The sequence below is a fragment of the Nerophis ophidion genome, linkage group LG18 (assembly GCF_033978795.1).
Source record: "Nerophis ophidion isolate RoL-2023_Sa linkage group LG18, RoL_Noph_v1.0, whole genome shotgun sequence".
Classification (NCBI taxonomy): Eukaryota; Metazoa; Chordata; class Actinopteri; order Syngnathiformes; family Syngnathidae; genus Nerophis; species Nerophis ophidion.
In genome coordinates, this window is record NC_084628.1 from 13,341,687 (window position 1) to 13,364,672 (window position 22,986).

General features: G+C 42.3%; 1 protein-coding gene across 8 annotated transcripts in view; it reads left to right on the forward strand.

Moving 5' to 3' along the window:
- gramd1bb (GRAM domain containing 1Bb) overlaps positions 1 to 22,986 on the forward strand; it is a 400,828-nt gene that overhangs the window by 261,959 nt on the left and 115,883 nt on the right. Inside the window, exon 1 of one of the 8 annotated variants that reach the window (XM_061878765.1) lies at positions 6,535 to 6,876. The exons of 6 other annotated variants lie outside the window; for them this stretch is intronic. In XM_061878765.1, coding sequence (XP_061734749.1) covers positions 6,863 to 6,876 — 14 coding nt within the window. In that variant the 5' untranslated portion in view covers positions 6,535 to 6,862. Of the gene's footprint in view, positions 1 to 6,534; positions 6,877 to 7,063; positions 7,251 to 22,986 lie in introns of those variants that run through there. One more of the 8 variants, XM_061878760.1, reaches the window with a different exon arrangement.

Genomic DNA, 22,986 nt, shown 5'->3' on the forward strand with positions numbered 1-22,986 from the left:
GCTGAAAAGGAATTGCAAATTACTGTATTCTGATTTTATTTATTTATTCACAATACAAAGGTCCTGCAGTCCTGGGTTCAAATCCAGGCTCGGGATCTTTCTGTGTGGAGTTTGCATGTTCTCCCCGTGAATGCGTGGGTTCCCTCCGGGTACTCCGGCTTCCTCCCACTTCCAAAGACATGCACCTGGGGATAGGTTGATTGGCAACACTAAATTGGCCCTAGTGTGTGAATGTGAGTCTGAATGTTGTCTGTCTATCTGTGTTGGCCCTGCGATGAGGTGGCGACTTGTCCAGGGTGTACCCCGCCTTCCGCCCGATTGTAGCTGAGATAGGCGCCAGCGCCCCCCGCGACCCCAAAAGGGAATAAGCGGTAGAAAATGGATGGATGGATGGATTATTTTATTTACCATTTACACAACATGCCAATTTATCTGGTTTTGGGGTTTGGTGAGTGCTATTGGCAATTTAACAATAACAACTAGTGTCTTCATCTCTTTTATTACATACACATGTTTGAGCAAAACAAAGTCTATAGTACACAATAATTAAACAAAATCAAAAACTACTATCTTCTGCTCAAATCTGTAGGTATTTGCCCTCAAGGTCCTCCTGTGTCCAGGGGATTATTCCTTCAGTTTGAAACCATGAACAAAAAGAAAACAACATATTTTGACAAAAATAATAAAACTATCGATCTATTCACTGTATTATTGATCATATACTGACACTACCCTTTGTATCAACACCACTAATTTATGGATCTATCCACCCTCCTCTTACATGTTGCGTACTGACTGTGACAATGCTGACACACCAACAGTTGGTATTCAATCTTCTCTCTAGACCCTCAAAAATCTAGTTTTAATTTGTTAAAGTGTACTAAGCACTAATTTGTTGATGTTGTTTAAAAAATATCTTAGCAGTTAGCTTCGCTATTGACATGCTTGCTCCTGGTTTTCTCTCGGTGTGTAACATGTTGAGTCTTGTCCTCCAGTGATAATGTTAGTTGATAAAGATACAAAAGATACTGGGAAATTAGGTTTATTTCCTGCAATGGAGGTGATTATTATTAGCTTAGGGGAGCGACACCACACTGTGTATGGAGACACGCAATCAGCCGGGGAATTAAAAATGAATACAATGTCAGCCAGGGGGGATCTGTGTCAGATTGGCATTCGAAAGCATTAATCTGCAATTGCAGTGAAGTGAATTATATTTATATAGCGCTTTTTCTCTAGTGACTCAAAGCGCTTTACATAGTGAAACCCAATATCTAAGTTACATTCAAACCAGTGTGGGTGGCACTGGGAGCAGGTGGGTAAAGTGTCTTGCCCAAGGACACAACGGCAGTGACTAGGATGGCGGATGCGGGAATCGAACCTGCAACCCTCAAGTTGCTGGCACGGCCGCTCTACCAACCGAGCTAAACCGCTTACTTGTTTACCAAAAAACATCTGATACCGGTCGGTATTCTTAATCAATAGCACCTTTGTCTGGGGTGATTCTAAAAATGTGTCCCAAAAAAAAAAGTCCTCATTTTGCAAAAAGGTTTTCAAAAATGTCTATGAACATCGAGGACCAATATGTCTAAGCGCAATTTCCGTAAGCAGCAGATTGCGTTGTGACAACAATAGGGCAGTCATCAAAACCTGACATTAATCCAGATACCTACCCAAAGACATATCATAACATGAGTAGAGATGGGTTCTGAAACTAAATTCATAATAGCACTGGTGCCAACGTAAACGGTAGTAACCAGACCGGAAAAAGAAGTAGCTATCAGTGACTAACTTCAAGTGCTTGAAAGCAATATTGTTATGTCGTGTATGTAATGTAGCATCCTAACAGAGAAACACACTTAATTGCCAGCCTTAAGATGCCAACAGCAGTTTCACACACACACACACATTTCTCCGTAGCTATAACACTTCCTCAACATGCACCAATCACGCTCCTAACAAGTGTGTTGCATTCACAAACCCCTTAATTGTGAATGTCACAACAAAATAGGTCAACGTTGTGTTTTTCTGTGTTGATGCTGATTTTGCTGCCATTATTATGATTATCTGTTGTGGATTTTATATCATATTGTTTAATTTGGTGCTTGGTTATCATCAACATTCATGCTATTGAAGTATTTAAATGGCTATTTATCAACTTGCACGCCTCAAAATTCAATACAATTCAAAAAGCATTATTTGCAATCAAAATGTGTATCTTTGTTAGGGTTTGAGATCGATATCTGCTTAAATATAAATGATATTGTAATGTTTTGTTGTTGATCGTTGTTGGTTTTAGACCCCAGGATGCAAAGGCGCCAAGCGAAGCGCAGGTGAAATATACAGTATTCAATGTGCAGCAGGGTAGTGCACAGGAAGCATGGGGAAAGCTATAGAGCATAGAAGCAGACAAGGTGAGATGATGAAGCCCAGCCCAGAAGACAGGGTTGGTGTAAAAAGCATCCTGATGGACAACCAGGGACAGGTGTATCCTGATTGCCAACCAGGGAAAGGTGAAGGAGCCAGCACTCTGACCAGAGAAGGGGTGAAGGCAAACAGGGAGTGGAAAACCAAAACAAGCGCTTAGGGAAAAAAATTATACAGAAACTGTTCAATTTTTTTAATATATATTAATCTTTCATTTTTCCACAATATTGCTTAGTCTTTATTTAAAAGAAACATTCTTTATTATTATCAAAATTTTTATTTTTACAATGTGAGGGTCTGGGGTTATGTCTCTCCCTCTCCCTCTCGCTACATATATATATATATATATATATATATATATGTATATATATATATATATATATATATATATATATATATATATATATATATATATATATATATATATGTATATATATATATATATATATAGGTATGGATGTATGTATATGTAGGTATGGATGTATGTAAATATATATGTATAGTGGGGCAAAAAAGTATTTAGTCAGCCACCGATTGTTCAAGTTCTCCCACTTAAAATGATGACAGAGGTCTATAATTTTCATCATAGGTACACTTCAACTGTGAGAGACAGAATGTGAAAAAAAAATCCAGGAATTCACATTGTAGGGTTTCCAAAGAATTTATTTGTAAATTATGGTGGAAAATAAGTATTTGGTCAACCATTCAAAGCTCTCACTGATGGAAGGAGGTTTTGGCTCAAAATCTCACGATACATGGCCCCATTCATTCTTTCCTTAACACGGATCAATCATCTTGTCCCCCTTAGCAGAAAAACAGCCCCAAAACATGATGTTTCCACCCCCATGCTTCACAGTAGGTATGGTGTTCTTGGGATACAACTCAGTATCCTTCTTCCTCCAAACACGACAAGTTGAGTTTATACCTAAATGGATACATGGATGATACAGCAGAGGATTGGGAGAATGTCATGTGGTCAGATGAAACCAAAATATAACTTTTTGGTATAAACTCAACTCGGGGGGTGTATATTGTAGCGTCCCGGAAGAGTTAGTGCTGCAAGGGATTCTGGGTATTTGTTCTGTTGTGTTTATGTTGTGTTCTCCCGAAATGTTTGTCATTCTTGTTTGGTGTGGGTTCACAGTGTGGCGCATATTTGTAGCAGTGTTAAAGTTGTTTATACTTCCACCCTCAGTGTGACCTGTATGGCTGTTGACCAAGTTTGCCTTGCAATCACTTGTGTGTATGTGAAAAGCTGTAGATATGATGTGATTGGGCCGGCACGCAAAGGCAGTGCCTTTAAGGTTTATTGGCGCTCTGTAATTTTCCCTCCGTCCGTGTCCGTGCGGTGTTTTAAAAAGTCATTAATTTGACTTTTTGAAACCGATACAGATTATTTCCGATATTACTTTTTAAAGCATTTATCGGCCGATAATATCGGCAGTCCGATAATATCGGACATCTCCTAATTATAATGCTTATCATCCACTGATAAGGCTACAATATGTATATTAGCTAATCTCAATTTTATGCACTAAGGCACAGTAGGGAGTCCCAGCTGCTTCTCTGGATCAGTTTAGGGGTACCTGGTCTGGAAAACTTTTAAAGGGGCGATTTGACCATTCTTCTACAAAGCCCGTTTCCATATGAATTTGGAAATTGTGTTAGATGTAAATATAAACGGAATACAATGACATGCAAATCATTTTCAACCTATATTCAGTTGAATATGCTACAAAGACAACATATTTGATGTTCAAAGAGATAAACATTTTTTTCTTGCAAAAAATCATTAACTTTAGAATTTGATGCCAGCAACATGTGATAAAGAAGTTGGGAAAGGTGGCAATAAATACTGATAAAGTTGAGGAATGCTCATAAAACACTTACTTGACACATCCTACAGGTGAGCAGGCTAATTGGGAACAGGTGGGTGCCATGATTGGGTATAAAACAGCTTTCCAAAAAATACTCAGTCTTTCACAAGAAAGGATGGGCTGAGGTACACCCCTTTGTCCACAACTGCGTGAGCAAATAGTCAAACAGTTTAAGATCAACGTTTCGCAAAGTCCAATTGCAAGAAATTTAGGGATTTCAACATCTACGGTCCATAATGTCATGAAAAGGTTGAGAGAATCTGGAAAAATCACTGAAGCTCTACATTAAACAAGAATGAGAAAAGAATTCCACTTTCAAAGCTTCAACAATTAGTTTCCTCAGTTCCCAAATGTTTATTTAGGTGTTGTTAAAAGAAAAGGTGATGCAACACAGTGGCGAACATGCCCTTTCCCAACTACTTTGGTACATGTTGCAGCCATGAAATTCTAAGTTAATTACTATTTGCAAAAAAAATAATAAAGTTGAGTTTGAACATCAAATATGTTGTTGTAGTGCAATCTACTGAACGTGGGTTGAAAGGGATTTGCAAATTATTGTATTCCATTTATATTTTCATCTAACACAATTTCCCAACTCATGGAAACGGGGTTTGTATTCTTCATTATAAAGGAATTTTTATAATTTATTCCTGATTGTATAATTTCCTTTATTTTGATCTGAAAAATGTCGGATGCCGCTCAGTTTCCCTGTAACGACCTGGTCGCATGGTGATGCGGATTCGTTCTCCCAGGAATGCAGATGAGCCTCGTACACAACGTGAAGGTAGGAAATTATTTATTTAGACAATAAATCAGGCGGGAAACAAACAAAAGCATGCTCATAGCACGGAAGGTAAAAGCTAAGGGGGCTAGCAAACAAAATGAGCTTAGCATGGAAGGCAGCATAAACAAGAAGACTAGCGTGGAAGCTTGCAGGTAGCGAGCATGAAACAGAAGTCATCACTTGTTCAAAAACAAACTAGGAAGCCAGACTGACTGACTGGAGAAGGCAGGCTTAAATAATGACAGTAATCACAAAACAGGTGCACGTCCGGAACAAGCGGCAGGTGAAAATAATGAGTGACTATGGACACCAACTGAGAGGTTGGTGTCACCGATTCTGTTCATAACTTTTATGGACAGAATTTCTAGGCGCAGTCAAAGCGTTGAGGGGTTCCGGTTTGGTAACCGCAGGATTAGGTCTCTGCTTTTTGCAGATGATGTGGTCCTGATGGCTTCATCTGACCGGGATCTTCAGCTCTCGCTGGATCGGTTCGCAGCCGAGTGTGAAGCGACCGGAATGAGAATCAGCACCTCCAAGTCCGAGTCCATGGTTCTCGCCCGGAAAAGGGTGGAATGCCATCTCCGGGTTGGGGAGGAGACCCTGCCCCAAGTGGAGGAGTTCAAGTACCTAGGAGTCTTGTTCACGAGTGGGGGAAGAGTGGATCGTGAGATCGACAGGCGGATCGGTGCGGCGTCTTCAGTAATGCGGACGTTGTACCGATCTGTTGTGGTGAAGAAGGAGCTGAGCTGGAAGGCAAAGCTCTCAATTTACCGGTCGATCTACGTTCCCATCCTCACCTATGGTCATGAGCTTTGGGTCATGACCGAAAGGATAAGCTCACGGGTACAAGCGGCCGAAATGAGTTTTCCTCCGCCGTGTGGCGGGGCTCTCCCTTAGAGATAGGGTGAGAAGCTCTGCCATCCGGGAGGGACTCAAAGTAAAGCCGCTGCTCCTTCACATCGAGAGGAGCAAGATGAGGTGGTTCGGGCATCTAGTCAGGATGCCACCCGAACGCCTCCCTAGGGAGGTGTTTAGGGCACGTCCAACCGGTAGGCCACGGGGAAGACCCAGGACACGTTGGGAAGACTATGTCTCCCGGCTGGCCTGGGAACGCCTCGGGATCCCCCGGGAAGAGCTAGACGAAGTGGCTGGGGAGAGGGAAGTCTGGTTTTTCCTGCTTAGGCTGTTGCCCCCGCGACCCGACCTCGGATAAGCGGAAGATGATGGATGGATGGATGGATATGGACACCTACTGAGAGGTGCACAAACAGCAACCGAAGGAGTCCAAAACCAACAGAAAACACAAAAAGACTCAAAATCTAATCATAACATTCCCATCGCTGACGTCACGCTTTGAATGACTTCCCCGTTATTTCCCCCATCCCTCGTCCTGACTGCTCATGCGCCGCTGGCAGCGTCGGCCTCAAACACGCCAGGAGTGAGATTTTAGACGGGCGCTGGCGAATGTAAAGCGACCTGAATGCCGGTGATGTCAGCCCCTCCGTTCATGAAGCGCATGAATAATTGAGGCAGGGCTGTAGCCCTCGCACACAGGCGGCGGCGGAGGAGGAGGCGGAATGCGACCAGAGAGACGTTGTCGTTCTTCCTCCATCATGAGCGGCGAGGAGAAGAAGCGCAACCATTGGATGCTGCCATTAGGCAGCAGAGGAGAAAACATGGCAGCATCTGCAAGACAAAGAGGATAAAACCGCTCATTTTTTATACTCCTCCTCGTCGTCATGAATGAAGCCGCTTGACAGGGGTTGATCTCCACATGGCTACGACCAGGTTAGTGTTGGAGAAATCAACACATGCTATTTAGGATGGACCCCCAGAGCCTCTTCTTTGGCAGGTGGTGTTCAGGGCGATGTAAGCCGGTTATTAGGAGATCAGAGCTGGCCGGGGGGAAGATCAGTGGCTCTAAGCCTGCTGAAGAAAATCTCCCCGCCTGCATGCCTCCACCATCTTTTTTTTCTCCTTTCGTTGCCGCGGAGAGGACGCCAGTCCGCGTTTGGGATGATTCGCTGGGTGAACAGCTCGCTGCTGGGGCTGACCTACGAGGACATGGTGGTGTTTGAGTGTGTGAGCGTGGCCAACGAGGGCTGCCGCTGCCTGGAGGGCTGCTACGGCGACGTGTTGAGGGACCGCTTCTTTCACCAGGGGTATGGTCCGCTGGATGGATGCAGTAGGATAGCTTGTTATGTATCGCGTACACGGGACGTGATTGGTGGGTGCAAGTTCGTGTTTTTTTTTTTTTGCAATACTGTATTTTTCGCTACGGCCGAAAATGCATAATGAAGAAGGAATAAAAACATATAAAAGTCGCGTCTGCGTGGAGCAGTGGAAGAGTGGCCGTGCGCAACCCGAGGGTCCCTGGTTCAAATCCCACCTAGTACCAACCTCGTCACGTCCGTTGTGTCCTGAGCAAGACACTTCACCCTTGCTCCTGATGGGTGCTGGTTGGCGCCTTGCATGGCAGCTCCCTCCATCAGTGTGTGAATGTGTGTGTGAATGGGTAAATGTGGAAGTAGTACCTTATAAATAAATAAATGGGTTGTACTTGTATAGCGCTTTTCTACCTTCAAGGTACTCAAAGCGCTTTGACACTACTTCCACATTTACCCATTCACACACACATTCACACACTGATGGAGGGAGCTGCCATGCAAGGCGCCAACCAGCACCCATCAGGAGCAAGGGTGAAGTGTCTTGCTCAGGACACAACGGACGTGACGAGGTTAGTTCTAGGTGGGATTTGAACCAGTGACCCTCGGGTTGCGCACGGCCACTCTCCCACTGCGCCACGCCGTCCCCACCCTGAAGGTAGAAAAGCGCTATACAAGTACAACCCATTTATCATTTATTTATTATTTTGGGGGGAAATTTATTTGATAAAATCCAACACCAATAATAGAAATTTGAAAGGCAATTTAAAGGGGAACATTATCAGCAGACCTATGTAAGCGTCAATACATACCTTGATGTTGCAGAAAAAAAAAACATATGTTTTTTTAACCGATTTCCGAACTCTAAAAGGGTGAATTTGGCGATTTAAACGCCTTTCAATTGTTCACTGTCGATGACCTTTCACCCGTGATGTTACAACGGGAAGCAATCCGCCATTTTCTCAAACACATTACACACGGCAAGTCAAATCAGCTCTGTTATTTTCCGTTTTTTTCGACTGTTTTCCGTACCTTGGAGACATCATGCCTCATCGGTGTGTTGTCGGATTGTAACAACACGATCAGGGACGGATTACGTGGAGTGTGCATCGATTAGCACGGCATGCTAATCGATGCTAACATGCTATTTAGACCAGCTGTATGTACATATTGCATCAGACGCTCATTCTTGTTGTGACACACAAACAATTGTGTTGAAAGACAAGGTGACACACAAACAATTGTGTTGAAAGACAAGGTGACACAACGTCGCCGCCAGTCTGGTTTGTGGCTAACGCTCTTAGCCGTTAGCTTCCCCCGTGCTCTTAAAACATCATGCTGTGAACTGACGTGAACTCAAGCTAACTATCGTCCCGCGCTACAGGCTAATGTTAGCTAACAGCGTGAGCGAGATTTCTGCTTCAACTAAATAAGTTGTCCTTAGTCATGGACATGCCCAGACATGCCTCCGCCAGTACATATTTGGTGAATATATTACAGTTTTAATGACTTGTCGCGGCAGCGTTGCTAACAACAAACATACGCATGTCACGTGTCATGACATTTCGCGTGTTCCTATTATTATTGCCGCTGTCCGACTCGGGACACATTCGGGTTAAGGATCCGAGACTGAATCCCGAATCGGGAATCATAGGGATCCATGAACACTGGTTGGTTTGAGTCCTCTGCTTCAGTGATTTTCCAACCCGTGTGCCGTGGCACACTAGTGTGCCTTAAGATACAGTCTGGTGTGCCGTGGGAGATTATCTAATTTCACTAATTTGGGTTAAAATATTTTTTGGAAAACCAGTAATTCCATCCTGATTGGCAACACTAAATTGGCCCTAGTGTGTGAATGTGAGTGTGAATGTTGTCTGTCTATCTGTGTTGGCCCTGGAGTGAGGTGGCGACTTGTCCAGGGTGTACCCTGCCTTCCGCCCGATTGTAGCTGAGATAGGCGCCAACGCACACCACGACCCCAAAAAGGGAATAAACGGTAGAAAATGGATGCCATCATACCATTTTCTACCGCTTATTCCCTTTCGGGGTCGCGGGGGGCGCTGGCGCCTATCTCAGCGACAATCGGGCGGAAGGCGGGGTACACCCTGAACAAGTTGCCACCTAATCACAGGGCCAACACAGATAGACAGACAACATTCACACTCACATTCACACACTTGGGCCAATTTAGTGTTTTGGCGCGGTGGGAGAGTGGCCGTGCGCAACCCGAGGGTCCCTGGTTCAATCCCCTCCTAGTACCAACCTCGTCACGTCCGTTGTGTCCTGGGCAAGACACTTCACCCTTGCTCCTGATGGGTGCTGGTTAGCGCCTTGCATGGCAGCTCCCTCCCTCAGTGTGTGAATGTGGGTGTGAATGGGTAAATGTGGAAGTAGTGTCAAAGCGCTTTGAGTACCTTGAAGGTAGAAAAGCGCTATACAAGTGTGTGAGTTTTCCTTGCCCTTATCTGGGCCTACCGAGGATGTCGTAGTTGTTTGTGTTGTGGTGTGAGACACTAGTGATTTAGGGCTATATAAGTAAACAATAATTGATTGATTGAATATGCCTCATTTGTAGCTATATTTGCATCCAGCCTTTCCCTCCACCCACATTTAATGCCAAACAAACACATACCAATCGACGGATTCAAGTTGCACCGGTGTCAAAAGATGCGAAAGTCCCTCGTTTGTTCTGCACATTTTACCGACGATAGCGATGCTACGACAGAGATGTGTGGATATCTGCGATTTCCAACGATAAAGTCAACGAAATCACAAAGGTGAGTTTTGTTGATGTTATTGACTTATGTGCAAATCGGACGTATTTGGTCACGGCATGACTGCCAGCTAATTGATGCTAACATGCTATTTAGGCTAGCTGTATGTACATTTGTAGCTATATTTGCATCCAGCCTTTCCCTCCACCCACATTTTATGCCAAACAAACACTTACCAATTGACAGATTTAAGTTGCTCCAGTGGTCAAAAGATGCAATCGTTGGTTAGAAGGCGATCACCGAATTTGTTCGCTTTGCCTTTGTCCGTCGTGATATGGCTCAATAGCTTCAGTTTCTTCTTCAATTTCGTTTTCGCTATCTCCCTCCACACTCCAACCATCCGTTTCAATACACTTTTGTAATCTGTTGGATTTCAGCGGCTTAAGAGATTCGAGTCTGAATCCGAGGTACTATGCTATACCTTTCTGTGCTGTCCGCCATGTTTGTTTGTATTTGCGTCACGCAGTCACGTCACAGGAAAATGGACGGCTGGATTTACAGATAGCGAAAATCAGGCACTTTGAAGCCTTTTTTCGGGATATTCCATGATGGGTAAAATTTTGATGAATGAAATAAGCCACTGGGAACTGATTTTTATTGGTTTTAACCCTTCTGAAATTGTGATAATGTTGCCCTTTGAAATAAATAAAGAATAGTGAACAACAGGCTGAATAAGTGTTCGATTGCCATTTTCTGCTGCATATTTCACTATTTCCAGCTTGTAACTTGCAGTATATATTTTCCTTTTCGGTCGAATTTTTGTTCAGCCCTTCTCAGTTTTTATAAGTTCGCGCCAATGTTGAAATGATACATTTTCGTAGGTATGGACGTAGCAGCAAGTAGCATCTTTTTTTTTACGATGCACTTCTGCCATGACCCGCCCCCCCCTCTGATTTTCTATTTGTTGACGTGTGTGTGTGACGATTGCTGATATACGCCTCGTCTCTTGCGTGAATGAGATTAATAATATTATCTGATATTTAATGGTAATGTGTTAATAATTTCACACGTAAGTCGCTCCAGAGTAGAAGTCGCACCCCCTGCCAAACTATAAAAAATACTGTGACTTATAATACGAAAAAATACGGTATATATCCTGGGGTTGTTGCTCATTTTTTATGCGTGTTTGTATCCAGGGGTGTAGAAATGGGGATTTTGTACCCGAGCCCCCACATGAATATTTGTTAGTGAAGTGAGGTGAATTATATTTATGTAGCGCTTTTCTCTAGTGACTCAAAGTCATACTGAAATGCTTCTAAGTACTAATCTTCACCCCGATGGCGTAAAATAAACCAGATTTCATCCAAGTAGCATTATCACTGGAGGACAAGAAGATATCTTCCTGTATCCAGAGGCTTTGCATTCAAAACCCAAATAAATTAAATGGGACCCAATAGTAGTTTTTGCTTTTGTTTATTTATTGTGAACAAGCCACTTCATTTGGGCCCCAAACTCTGGAATGATCTTCCTCTCCATGTGAGACAGGCCCCTTCTTTGGCTACTTTTAAGACCCTTCCTAAAACCAATTTTTACTCATTTGCTTACAATCCTGCATAAGACTTTGAACTGTTTAAACAGTTTTTTTTTCCTATGTGTTTTTTTAATGTGAATTGTGAATTATGTTTATGTAGCAGTTTTCTCTAGTGACTCAAAGTGCTTTTACATAGTGAAACCCAATATCTAAGTTACATTTAAACTAGGGTGGGTGGGCACTGGTCGCAGGTGGGTAAAGTGTCTTGACCTAGGACACAACGGCATTGACTAGGATTGGCGGAAGAGGGGATCGAACCTGTAACCCTCAAGTTGCTGGCACGGCCACTCTACCAATTGAGCTATAACCGGTTGTTAGATTTTAGTATTTATTTTTTTAATGTAATTTAAATATGGAAGTTGTAAAAAATGACGTGTTAGATGAAATCATTATGGCCATGAAAGTTCAATAATAAGGTTTGGTGATCAAATTAAGAAAACCGATGACACCCCCTATCGAAAATGCAAAATGTTTCGTGTCACTGAGATGCACGCTAAAAAATGCTGGGTTATTTTGATAACCCAATTTGTGAGTTGCTAATGTTGGGTTAAATTTTGGAGTTGTTTTTATGAAGAGCAATAATTTTTGGGGGTTATAGTGTTTTATTTCAACTAAATGTCTGAGTTTTCAAAATTATAAACCATTGTTTATTAAAAAGTTACTTTTTTCTTGAAGGTGGCGATTTGTCCAGGAAGTACCACACCTTCCGTCCGAATGCAACTTAGATAGGGTCCAGCACCCCCCGCAACTCCTAAAGGGACAAGCGGTAGTAAATGGATGGATGGTTGGAATTTTATTATGGATTAATATCATTAATATCATTAACATCCTCACCTATGGTCATGAGCTTTGGGTCATGATCGAAAGGATAAGATCACGGGTACAAGCGGCCGAAATGAGTTTCCTCCGCCGTGTGGCGGGGCTCTCTCTTAGAGATAGGGTGAGAAGCTCTGCCATCCGGGAGGAACTCAAAGTAAAGCCGCTGCTCCTCCACATCGAGAGGAGCCAGATGAGGTGGTTCGGGCATCTGGTCAGGATGCCACCCGAACGCCTCCCTAGGGAGGTGTTTAGGGCACGTCCAACCGGTAGGAGGCCACGGGGAAGACCCAGGACACGTTGGGAAGACTATGTCTCCCGGCTGGCCTGGGAACGCCTCGGGATCCTCCGGGAAGAGCTAGACGAAGTGGCTGGGGAGAGGGAAGTCTGGGTTTCCCTGCTTAGGCTGTTGCCCCCGCGACCCGACCTCGGATAAGCGGAAGATGATGGATGGATGGATGGATACAATCACCCAACATTGAGTTAGCATAACTCAACTTTTGGGTTAAATAATTCAACCCAATAGTTTGGTTGGGAATCACCCAACATTAAATTATCTTTACTCAACTTTTTGGTTATATAATTTTTTGAAAAAGTTGGATTGAAAAAATGTACCCAAAATGTTGAGTCAAAATAACTCAAATAAGGGGTGTGTCCTATTCTGGACCAGCAGCTGGGTTCAAATTGGGTTATTTTTTAACCCAACATTTTTTAGTGTGTGGCAGCAACTTGGAACATTTCACTCAACACAGACGTCATAACGTCATCAAAGCACAACTTTTCGAAACAAAAGAAGTGGTGGAAAAAAGGTAAAAATATAGTAAATTTATGTGTGTCAGCATTGGAGAAAGTTATGTTAATGTCCGACTTGTGCATCTCACCGCCCATAACTGTGGTGCGTTCAAGGACCCTTGATTAAAATTCGAAACAGAGGTGTCAATAGTTTCTAAAGGAAGGGGGAGGATTAATCCCTGGGACATGTACTAATGATAATATGATACAAATGATGTAATATTATAATTGTTATTATCCACTGATAAAGCTACAATATGTGTTGAACTATCTCAATTTTACGCACTTAGGCACAGGAAAACTTCACGGATTTATAGTCACATTTAAGTGAATAATGACCTGTTATATGATCATTTAATTACATATCCTGACCACTTGATATCATATTAGCACTTTATTGAATAATTTAAAAATTATTAAAACTAGAGATGTCCGATAATGGCTTTTTTGCCGTTATCCGATATTCCAATCGGGTCCAACTCTTAATTACCGATACCAATATCAATCGATACTGATATATACTGTCGTGGAATTAACACATTATTATGCCAAATTTTTTTGCGATGGCCCGCTGGATGCATTAAACAATGTAACAAGGTTTTCCAAAATAAATCAACTCAAGTTATGGGAAAAAAAATGTCAACATGGCACTGCCATATTTATTATTGAAGTCACAAAGTGAATTTTTTTTTTTTTTTTAAACATGCCTCAAAACAGCAGCTTGGAATTTGGGACATGCTTTCCCGGAGAGAGCTAGAGGAGGTTGAGGTGGGCGGGGTTAAGGTGGTGGAGGGAGAGGAGGTAGCTGGGGGGGGGTGTATTTTTCAACGTCCCGGAAGAGTTAGTGCTGCAAGTGGTTCTGGGTATTTCTTCTGTTGTGTTTGTTGTGTTACGGTGCGTTGTGAAAAATGTGTTTTTCATTGTTGTTTGATGTGGGTTCACAGTGTGGCGCATATTTTTAACAGTGTTAAAGTTGTTTATACGGCCACCCTCAGTGTGACCTGTATGGCTGTTGACCAAGTATGCCTTGCTTTCACTTGTGTGTGTGTGTGTGTGTGTGTGTGTGTGAAAAGCCGTAGATATTATGTGACTGGGCCGGCACGCAAAGGCAGTGCCTTTAAGGTTTATTGGCTCTCTGTACTTCTCCTTACGTCTGTGTACCACTACATACAGCGGTGTTTCAAAAAGTCATACATTTTACTTTGTGAAACCGATACTGATAATATCCGATATTACATTTTAAAGTATTTATCGACCGATAATATCGGCAGTCTCAAATTATTGAGAGAGCATATATTTAGATAGCTGCATGTGTTAACAAAAAAACAACAACAAAAAGGTCAACCTACTTTTTTACATGGTTTTACATGAGAAGTCCCAATCAGGGTTTTATCCTGACGATCTTCCATGAGTGAGATCGGCCGATATCAATGCGATTCTAGTCGCATGTAAATGTTTCACTATATTTATGATGACGCAATATTTAAACAAATTCCTTGTTTTCGTTGTCTACATGCTGCCCATGGATTTAATCAAAACAAAGTCAGTAGTACTCAAACACCAAACAAAAGTTGGTGTTTGGACTTCGTTTGCCCTCAAAATCCGTCTGAGTCCAGAAAAGTATGTAATTATAGAAATAAAAATCTTAACACTCTAGTAGCACTTATATCTTGTGTTGTTTCATGTTAGCCTCGCGATTAGGATTCCTGCTCCTGGCTTGCTCTTACTCTGCGTGAAACATGTTGAGCCTATCCTTTACTTGATAATGACACTTACGATACTCAAAAATTTAGTTGTTTTTTGTCAGAATGGAAGTCATCGGCACAGCACTTTATGGAAATATACAATTAGCGGGTAAGCACCCCCGTCTGGTGAGATACCAGAAATACAGTGAAGTATCAGTCTTTCAGCATTGAAAGTGTCATGGCTAGGACTTTGGTGTGATTTGTTTTCCCGTGGTGCAAAGCGACTGGATCGTACATGGCGTGAGGGTAAAAACATGATTTTAATCTTAACCCAAAAAAAAGGAACAAACGAAAGGCGCTCTCAGCAGAGGTTAAAAACTTGGCTAAGAAAACAAAACTACCACGAAGGCAAAACTATGGACATAAAACAAAACTTGCAAACTATGGCATGAATAAAGAAAACTTACTTGGAACGAGAAAAGAGCATGAAGAAGAGCAGCATGGATCATCAGCATGAATAACAAGGGTGTGTAGAGGGTGATGTCGCCAGGCTGACTGCCTGGCAACTACAGGCTTAAATAGAGGTGACATAATTAACAACAGGTGCGTGACATGAGGACAGGTGAAAAGGAATGTTTGTCATGGAAACAAAGCAGGGAGTGAAAAAACAGGGACTGACAGAGTGCAAAAACCAAGCAGAACATAGCCAAACTAAACATGATCACCAGAAAGGCATTAATCACATACTTTTTTAACAAAAATTGTCTGATACTGTTCGATCGCATGAGGCATGGTTTAATACATGAGTTTTAAACAGCTGGTTTCAATCAAATTCATGCAGTAGTTTGTTTTTAGTGCATGTACATAAACATCAAGTTTCGGTTTAGGCTTGGATAGGGGTGGCCCTTCTTGTGTTTGGGCGCCCAGAATTTGGAGCTCCGGCCCTGTTTTATGTCTGCTGCCTGGGAGTGCATTTGGCAAGGCAGACCTTTCACAGTCCCAAGAGAGGGTCTTTTTTTTTTTTCCTGCCACATGGCTTTTTTCCAATGGTCAGCAAAACCGCGAAAAACAAGTAAAGCACCCCACACCCCCACCCCGCCTTTAGAAAGGTCCGGATGAAGAGTATTGTTGAACGGAACATTTGCGGACCACTCGAGCCAGTGGGATTTAAGAGCTTTAGAAAGACTGGAACAAAGTGGCACAAGCAAGCATGCATGCTTGTTTTCCCTTTTTTTCCCTCTTTTTTTGACCTATTTGGGATTTGAGTGTGACATGAAAGGAGGGGGTCACATGTGACTGACACCTCAAACTTCAAATGCACTGTCGGGCTGTGCAGCGTGTAGGTTTTGGCTGCGATGTTCCCTAACTCTTACTTGGCATGTGTAATACTTGATCATGCAATCAAGTATCATGCTGGTTATGCTACAAAAGGATTTATCATAGGAACGACCTCGCACATGCTTTATTTTCAACCTGGGGTGTCAAATGTACGGATCAGGCCCGCGAACAGGTTTTATCCTGCCCTAAGTATAAAAATGAGCCAAAATTTTTGAATGAAAGAAACTGCTGTTCTAAATATGTCCACTAGATGTCACAATAGCAATTATTTGTATTTTTGTAGAATATGCTACATATATGTAAAAAAAATTAAATAATAATACACCAGCTAGTGCACCAGTCATTAATAAAATCCTGTGAGTTGATTTTGATATTTTGTTATCTTAATAGATTAAAATTGAACACCAATGACTTAACTGATGAAGATTATCACATAATTTATTTAGAATGTATAAATAACAACAAATAGAGGTAGAATACTATTTACCGCAATATGTAAAAGTAAAAAAAAAAAAAAAAAAAAATTATGATTTTTACATTTTCAGATTGTGCTTGTTCTATTTTTACACAAAAAAATAAACAATCTGAAGTTGTCTTTATTTTTAAGTTACTTTGCTGTGATTTTACCAGTCTGGCCCACTTGGGAGTAGCTTTTTCTCCATGTGGCCCCCCTATCTAAAATGAGTTTGACACCCCTGTTTTAAAAGTAAGGGTGCTAGAAAAAAAAGTTGATTTACATCCCAATCGCAAATCTGATACATAATCCGATTTTCAATTGATCGAGCCTTCCGCCCGATTGTAGCTGAGATGGGCGCCAGCGCCCCCCGCGACCCCGAAAGGGAATAAGCGGTAGAAAATGGATGGATGGATGGATTCATAATTTTAAAAAATACTGTATATTTAAAAAAAATTGAGTGTCAGTACATAAATCAATACCCACATGCAAAAAATAAATCAATACCTGCTTTTTTCAGTATTGTTAGTGATGAATACTGTGCAACACTTACACTGTATTGCCATAAGTATTTGGCCACCCATCCAAATGATGAGAATCAGGTGTCCTAATAACTTGGCCAGGTGTACAAAATCAAGCACTTAGGCATGGAGACTGTTTCTACAAACATTTGTGACAAAATGGACCGCTCTCTGTGATTTCCAGCATGGAACTGTCATAGGATGCCACCTGTGCAACAAATCCAGTCAGGAAAATTCCTCGCTCCTAAATATTCCAAAGTCAACTTTATTGTAAGAAAAGTGAAGAGTTTGGGAACAACAGCAAGTCAGCCACCAAGTGGTAGGCCACGTAAACTGACAGAGAGTGGGGTCAGCGGATGATGAAGCGCATTGTGCAAAGACTTTCCTGCACAGTTAGTTGCTACAGAGCTCCAAACTTTTTGTGACCTTCTAATTAGCCCACGTACAGTACGCAGAGAGCTTCATGCAAGGGGTTTTCATGGCCGATCAGCAGCATCTAAGCCACATATAACCAAGAGCAGTGGAGATTCGTCCTTTGGACTGGTGAATCTCGCTTTGTCATCTGGCAATCTGATGGACGAGTCTGAATTTGGAGGTTTCCAGGAGAACGCTACATTTCGGACTGCATTGTGCCGAGTGTGAAATTTGGTGTAGGAGGATTTAGGGTGTGGGGTTGTTTTTCAGGAGTTGGGCTTGGCCCCTTGGATCCAGTGAAAGGAATGTTGAATACTCCAGGATACCAAAACCTTATGGACAATTCCATGGAATGGCACTTCAAGTTCATATGTGAGTAAAGGCAAGTGGCCAAATATTTGTGGCAATATAGTGTATTTGTGGAAGTCTTTCATGAATATGGATTTTGCTACTTGGATTCGCCCTCGCTCACAGACCAATCAATCAGTCAAACTGTATTTATAAAGCACTTTTCATGCATAATGAATGCATCACAAAGTGTTATACAGACTTAAATTCAATGCCCAATGACCCTTATCCCTCACCATAGATCACAAACACACTGTACAATTGAATGCATGGCTGAGTACAGAGGAGACAGGTGAAGAAACACTATCACAGGAGCCATATGCACCAGGAGGTCATCAGAATAAAATACAAGTAAAACAAATTATGAAGAGGAATTTACAATAAATAAATATAAATAAATACTAACTAATAAGAAATAAAAAGGAAAATATTATTGACTTCAATCAATATGAATAAGTATTAAGTAAAAGCCAAATAAAAAAGATGGGTCTTAAGCCTGTTTCTAAAAACATGAACGGTCTGTGCAGCCTTGAGGTCCTACGGCACCGTAGATGGTGATCATAATAGTGGAAAGATGCCGTCATGTGACTTTGGGTCCTGACTTTTAGTATGGATCTCAAGGTTTGCGATGGTTCGTCGGGTAAAAGCAAATGTGAAAGACAAGAAGGCCCCAATACCATAAAAACAAGTATAAACCATAAGAAGAACCTTAATGACGATGGGAGTGTGACAGTGTAGCACAGGGGGGTCAAACTCATTTTAGATGGGTATAGGAGTCGTATAGGAGAAAAATATACTCCCAAGTGGGCCGGACTGGTAAAATCACGGCACGATAACTTATAAATAAAGACAACTTCAGATAGTATTCTTTGTTTAAAAATAGAACAAGCACATACTGAAAATCTACAAATCATAATAATGTTGTTTTTAACACTTACATGTTGTGGTTAATAGTGTACATGTATTTTTTGTTTATACTTTCTGAATAAATTATGTGATAATGTCCATCAGTAAACTCTTTGTTGTTCATTTTCAATCTATCAAGATAACAAAATAATATTGAAATCTAATTGCAGGATGTTATTTATGACTGGTGCACTAACATGTGGTTTATTTTTCTTTTTACATATGTAGCATGATCTACAAAAATACAAAGAATTGCTATTGTGACATCTAGTGGACACATTTGGAACAGCAGTTTTTTTCATTCTAATATTTTGTCTCCTTTTTATACTTAGCAAAGTCATCCCGCGGGCCGTACGTTTCGCACCCCTGGTGTAGCATAACTCCGCTTCACAACACACCTCTTGGCAACACCTCGTAGCTAAAATCATTTGCGCAAGTAGAGATGCGTATTAAAAGTGAAAGAAAGGTGTATCTTGCATCATGCATTTATTCAGCAATCCAACACAAGCACTCACAAATATATTTGGTGCGTTGGTGAGAGGAGACATCTGCCACCACAAGCCCATCCAGTGGACATTTCCACAGTGTGCAGAAAACTTTTCAGAAGTGTGCAGGCCAACCTTTATCACTTCTTAAAGTACAAGAAAAACACAACTCAGAGACACTCTTCTGTTGTGCGGCAACACTTTGAACACCGCTGGTTTTCTTATTTCGCCAGGAATGCAAAGTGCTGGGCCTGGGTTCTCGACATTTTGGTGAACGCCACTTTTTTTATGGGCCCGTGGCACACAAAAAAACAGCAGAAACAAAAAAAAAATAGAGTAAAAATCATAATGTAATGAAATGACTAAAAACACAAAGATTTGTCTTTGAAAGTATATTATAGCATTTTTATTAGCTCATTTCATTACAAATGACATGCACAGTGGTGTCAAATGTACGGCTCGAGGGCCGGATCAGGCCCGCAAACAGGTTTTATCTGGCCCGCGGGATGAGTTCGCTCAGTATAAAAATGTACCTGAAATTTGTTAATGAAAGAAACTGCTGTTGTAAATGTGTCCACTAGATGTCGCAATAGCAATTCTTTGTATCTTTGTAGATGATGCTACATATGTAGACAATAAACCACATGACTGATGATCAAACTACATAAATAACATTCTGTAATTTGATTTTAATTTAAAAAAAAAATATCTTGATGAACATTATCACATGATTTATTTAGAAACTATAACAACAAATATGCTATTAACCGCAACAGGTAAAACATTTTTAAACATTATAAATTTGTACAATTTCAGAATGTGCTTGTTCTATTTTTAAACAAAGAAAACAATCTGAAGTTGTCTTTCTTTAAAAGTTATCTTGCTGTGATTTTTGTTGTGATCCGCTTCCCGGATCACACCCTTTGTCTGTTTATTGAGTCCTTTTTGGGGTTTTTGATTGTTTGGACTCTTCCGGTGCTGAGTTTGTGTGCACTTCCTGTTTTTGTTACCACGGTGTCACGTGTGGGTTGCATTTTAATGCAGGATCGTTCCTCCAACGCAAACATAGACACTCCGGACAACAACGTAAAGGTAAGAATGATTTAAAAACAAAAACACTGGTACAAAAACAGACTAAAAGAAACGTGTGGCGAAAGCACAGAAGCTAATGCTAACACTAGCACAGGATCAGGTAACAAGAAATCTAGTAAATACCAACGAAACAGTTGCATACCGCAAACAAGGGACCAAGACCGACTGACGGGACAAAGCAGGCTTAAATAAGAAAGCAATTAAGCAAAAACAGGTGTGCGTCTGGAAACCGCAGCAGGTGAAATTAATACGTTACCATGGTGACCAAACTAACTCACAAAGGTACACAAACAACAAAGGGAGTCCAAACTAACAGAAAATAACTAAACTAAACATGATCCGGACTACGGATCATGACACACGGTTTCTGATTTGTCCCACCTGCTATGCTTTTTACGCACACCTGTTTCTCATTCACATTCGCATTCAGTAATGCGGACGTTGTATCGATCCGTTGTGGTGAAGAAGGAGCTGAGCCGGAAGGCAAAGCTCTCAATTTACCGGTCGATCTACGTTCCCATCCTCACCTATGGTCATGAGCTTTGGGTCATGACCGAAAGGATAAGATCACGGGTACAAGCGGCCGAAATGAGTTTCCTCCGCCGTGTGGCGGGGCTCTCCCTTAGAGATAGGGTGAGAAGCTCTGCCATCCGGGAGGGACTCAAAGTAAAGCCGCTGCTCCTCCACATCGAGAGGAACCAGATGAGGTGGTTCGGGCATCTGGTCAGGATGCCACCCGAACGCCTCCCTAGGGAGGTGTTTAGGGCACGTCCAACCGGTAGGAGGCCACGGGGAAGACCCAGGACACGTTGGGAAGACTATGTCTCCCGGCTGGCCTGGGAACGCCTCGGGATCCCCCGGGAAGAGCTAGACGAAGTGGCTGGGGAGAGGGAAGTCTGGGTTTCCCTGCTTAGGCTGTTGCCCCCGCGACCCGACCTCGGATAAGCGGAAGATGATGGATGGATGGATGGATGTTTCTCATTGTTTGCTTGAGTATTTAAACCTGCCTGCTACCTTAGGTCTGTCTGGTTTGTTTGCTTCATGCAACAGTCACGTTTGTTTTTTTCAACTCTGTGCTAAGTTTCGCCTTAGCTTCCGTGCGTTCGGCACGCTATTTTGAACTTTTTAACTACGTGCTAAGTTTCACCTTAGCTTCCGTGCATTCGGCACGCATTTCTTGGACTCTTGCAACTACATGCTAAGCTAGCATTAGCTTCCCGTGCATAGGCACGCCGTTTCTTTTCCTTTTTTTACCAGTGTTATTTTACCTTTTTGTATTAAACAAGCTACTACCTGCAATCCTGCCTTGTCCTGGTCCTGCAGCATCTTGGGGTGACAACTCGCGCATCCAAAATGTGTTCCGAACGCAACAATTTTACAAGTTTGGCCCACTTGGTAGTATATTTTTCTCCACTTGGCCCCCGATCTAAACCAAGTTTGACACCCCTGCTCTAGCACCGTATTAAAATAATATTGTGACAGACTTCCTGCCGTCCTGGTGTGGGTTGCGAGGACACTTGACACACGACGCATCATAACAGGTTTGACTTGGATTTATTCTTTCAATAAATCTGTTGTCCTTCGGCCCTTTGGTCGCGTCACTTTTCAGTGCTCGTTTACCGTCGTTGGTCGCGCCACTTTGCAGTGCGCGCGTACTGCCTGTCTGCTGCCGCTGCACACCTTTCGGCGTCCGGGGATGCGTCCGGGGCTTGCGTCCGCTGCGGGGGTGCGTCATCTCGCTCTCGTTTTGAGTTGTCGCGCTCTTGGTCTTCTGGCCGTGGTTTCCTCCTGTTGTGGAAATTTCTTAAAGACGATCCTTTAGTGACAAATAGCTTTAAAATGATTTATTAAAGTAACAAACAAATAATAACAAGCTTTGCAAAGCGAGACCAAACCTGAACGACACATCCGTTCGTTCCAGCTTGTTCTAACTCCTTTAGAATATCAGAAGTCCCACCCTCCATGCTCATTTACATACAGTACACCAGTGGAATGAATACCCAAAGTCCTCTGAAGGGGAGAGGATGTCGTTTGCCCAGAGGAGGGGAGTCACTCAGGAAAGGGGAACAATTTAGCTCTGTTGGGGGTCAAGCATAAATGACACATATGCCCAGGTCAACTAAAGTCCACATGTTACATCAAAGACACAGGAGACGGAGCTTGATCAGATAATAGATCTCTTGCTAAGTGTCACATTCCTGAGCCCAATAAACAACTTTTGGTACCCAGTTCAAAGAACATCATCTCTTAAAACGAGTACATGTAATTTTGCTATCACACTCCTCCGTGCTGCTCTCTCGGTCGTTCCTCCCTCGCCCTTTTTATATTCTAGCAGCAGATGGAGAGATTTTGAGCAGGTGTGTGGTATACGCACCTGGCTCAGATTTCCGCTGTAGTGTCGCTCCGCATGCGTCACGCCTCTCCTCGCCGCTGCATGCCCCGCCTCCTGGCCTCCATGTGGGCCCGGGCTGCTGCTCTCCGCCCGCTGTCGGCCCGTCGGCTGTGTCTCTCCACAAATATTAATAATAATATTTTTTGTTTTATATATTTGAAAGCTACTCCTGTCCTTTTTTAGGA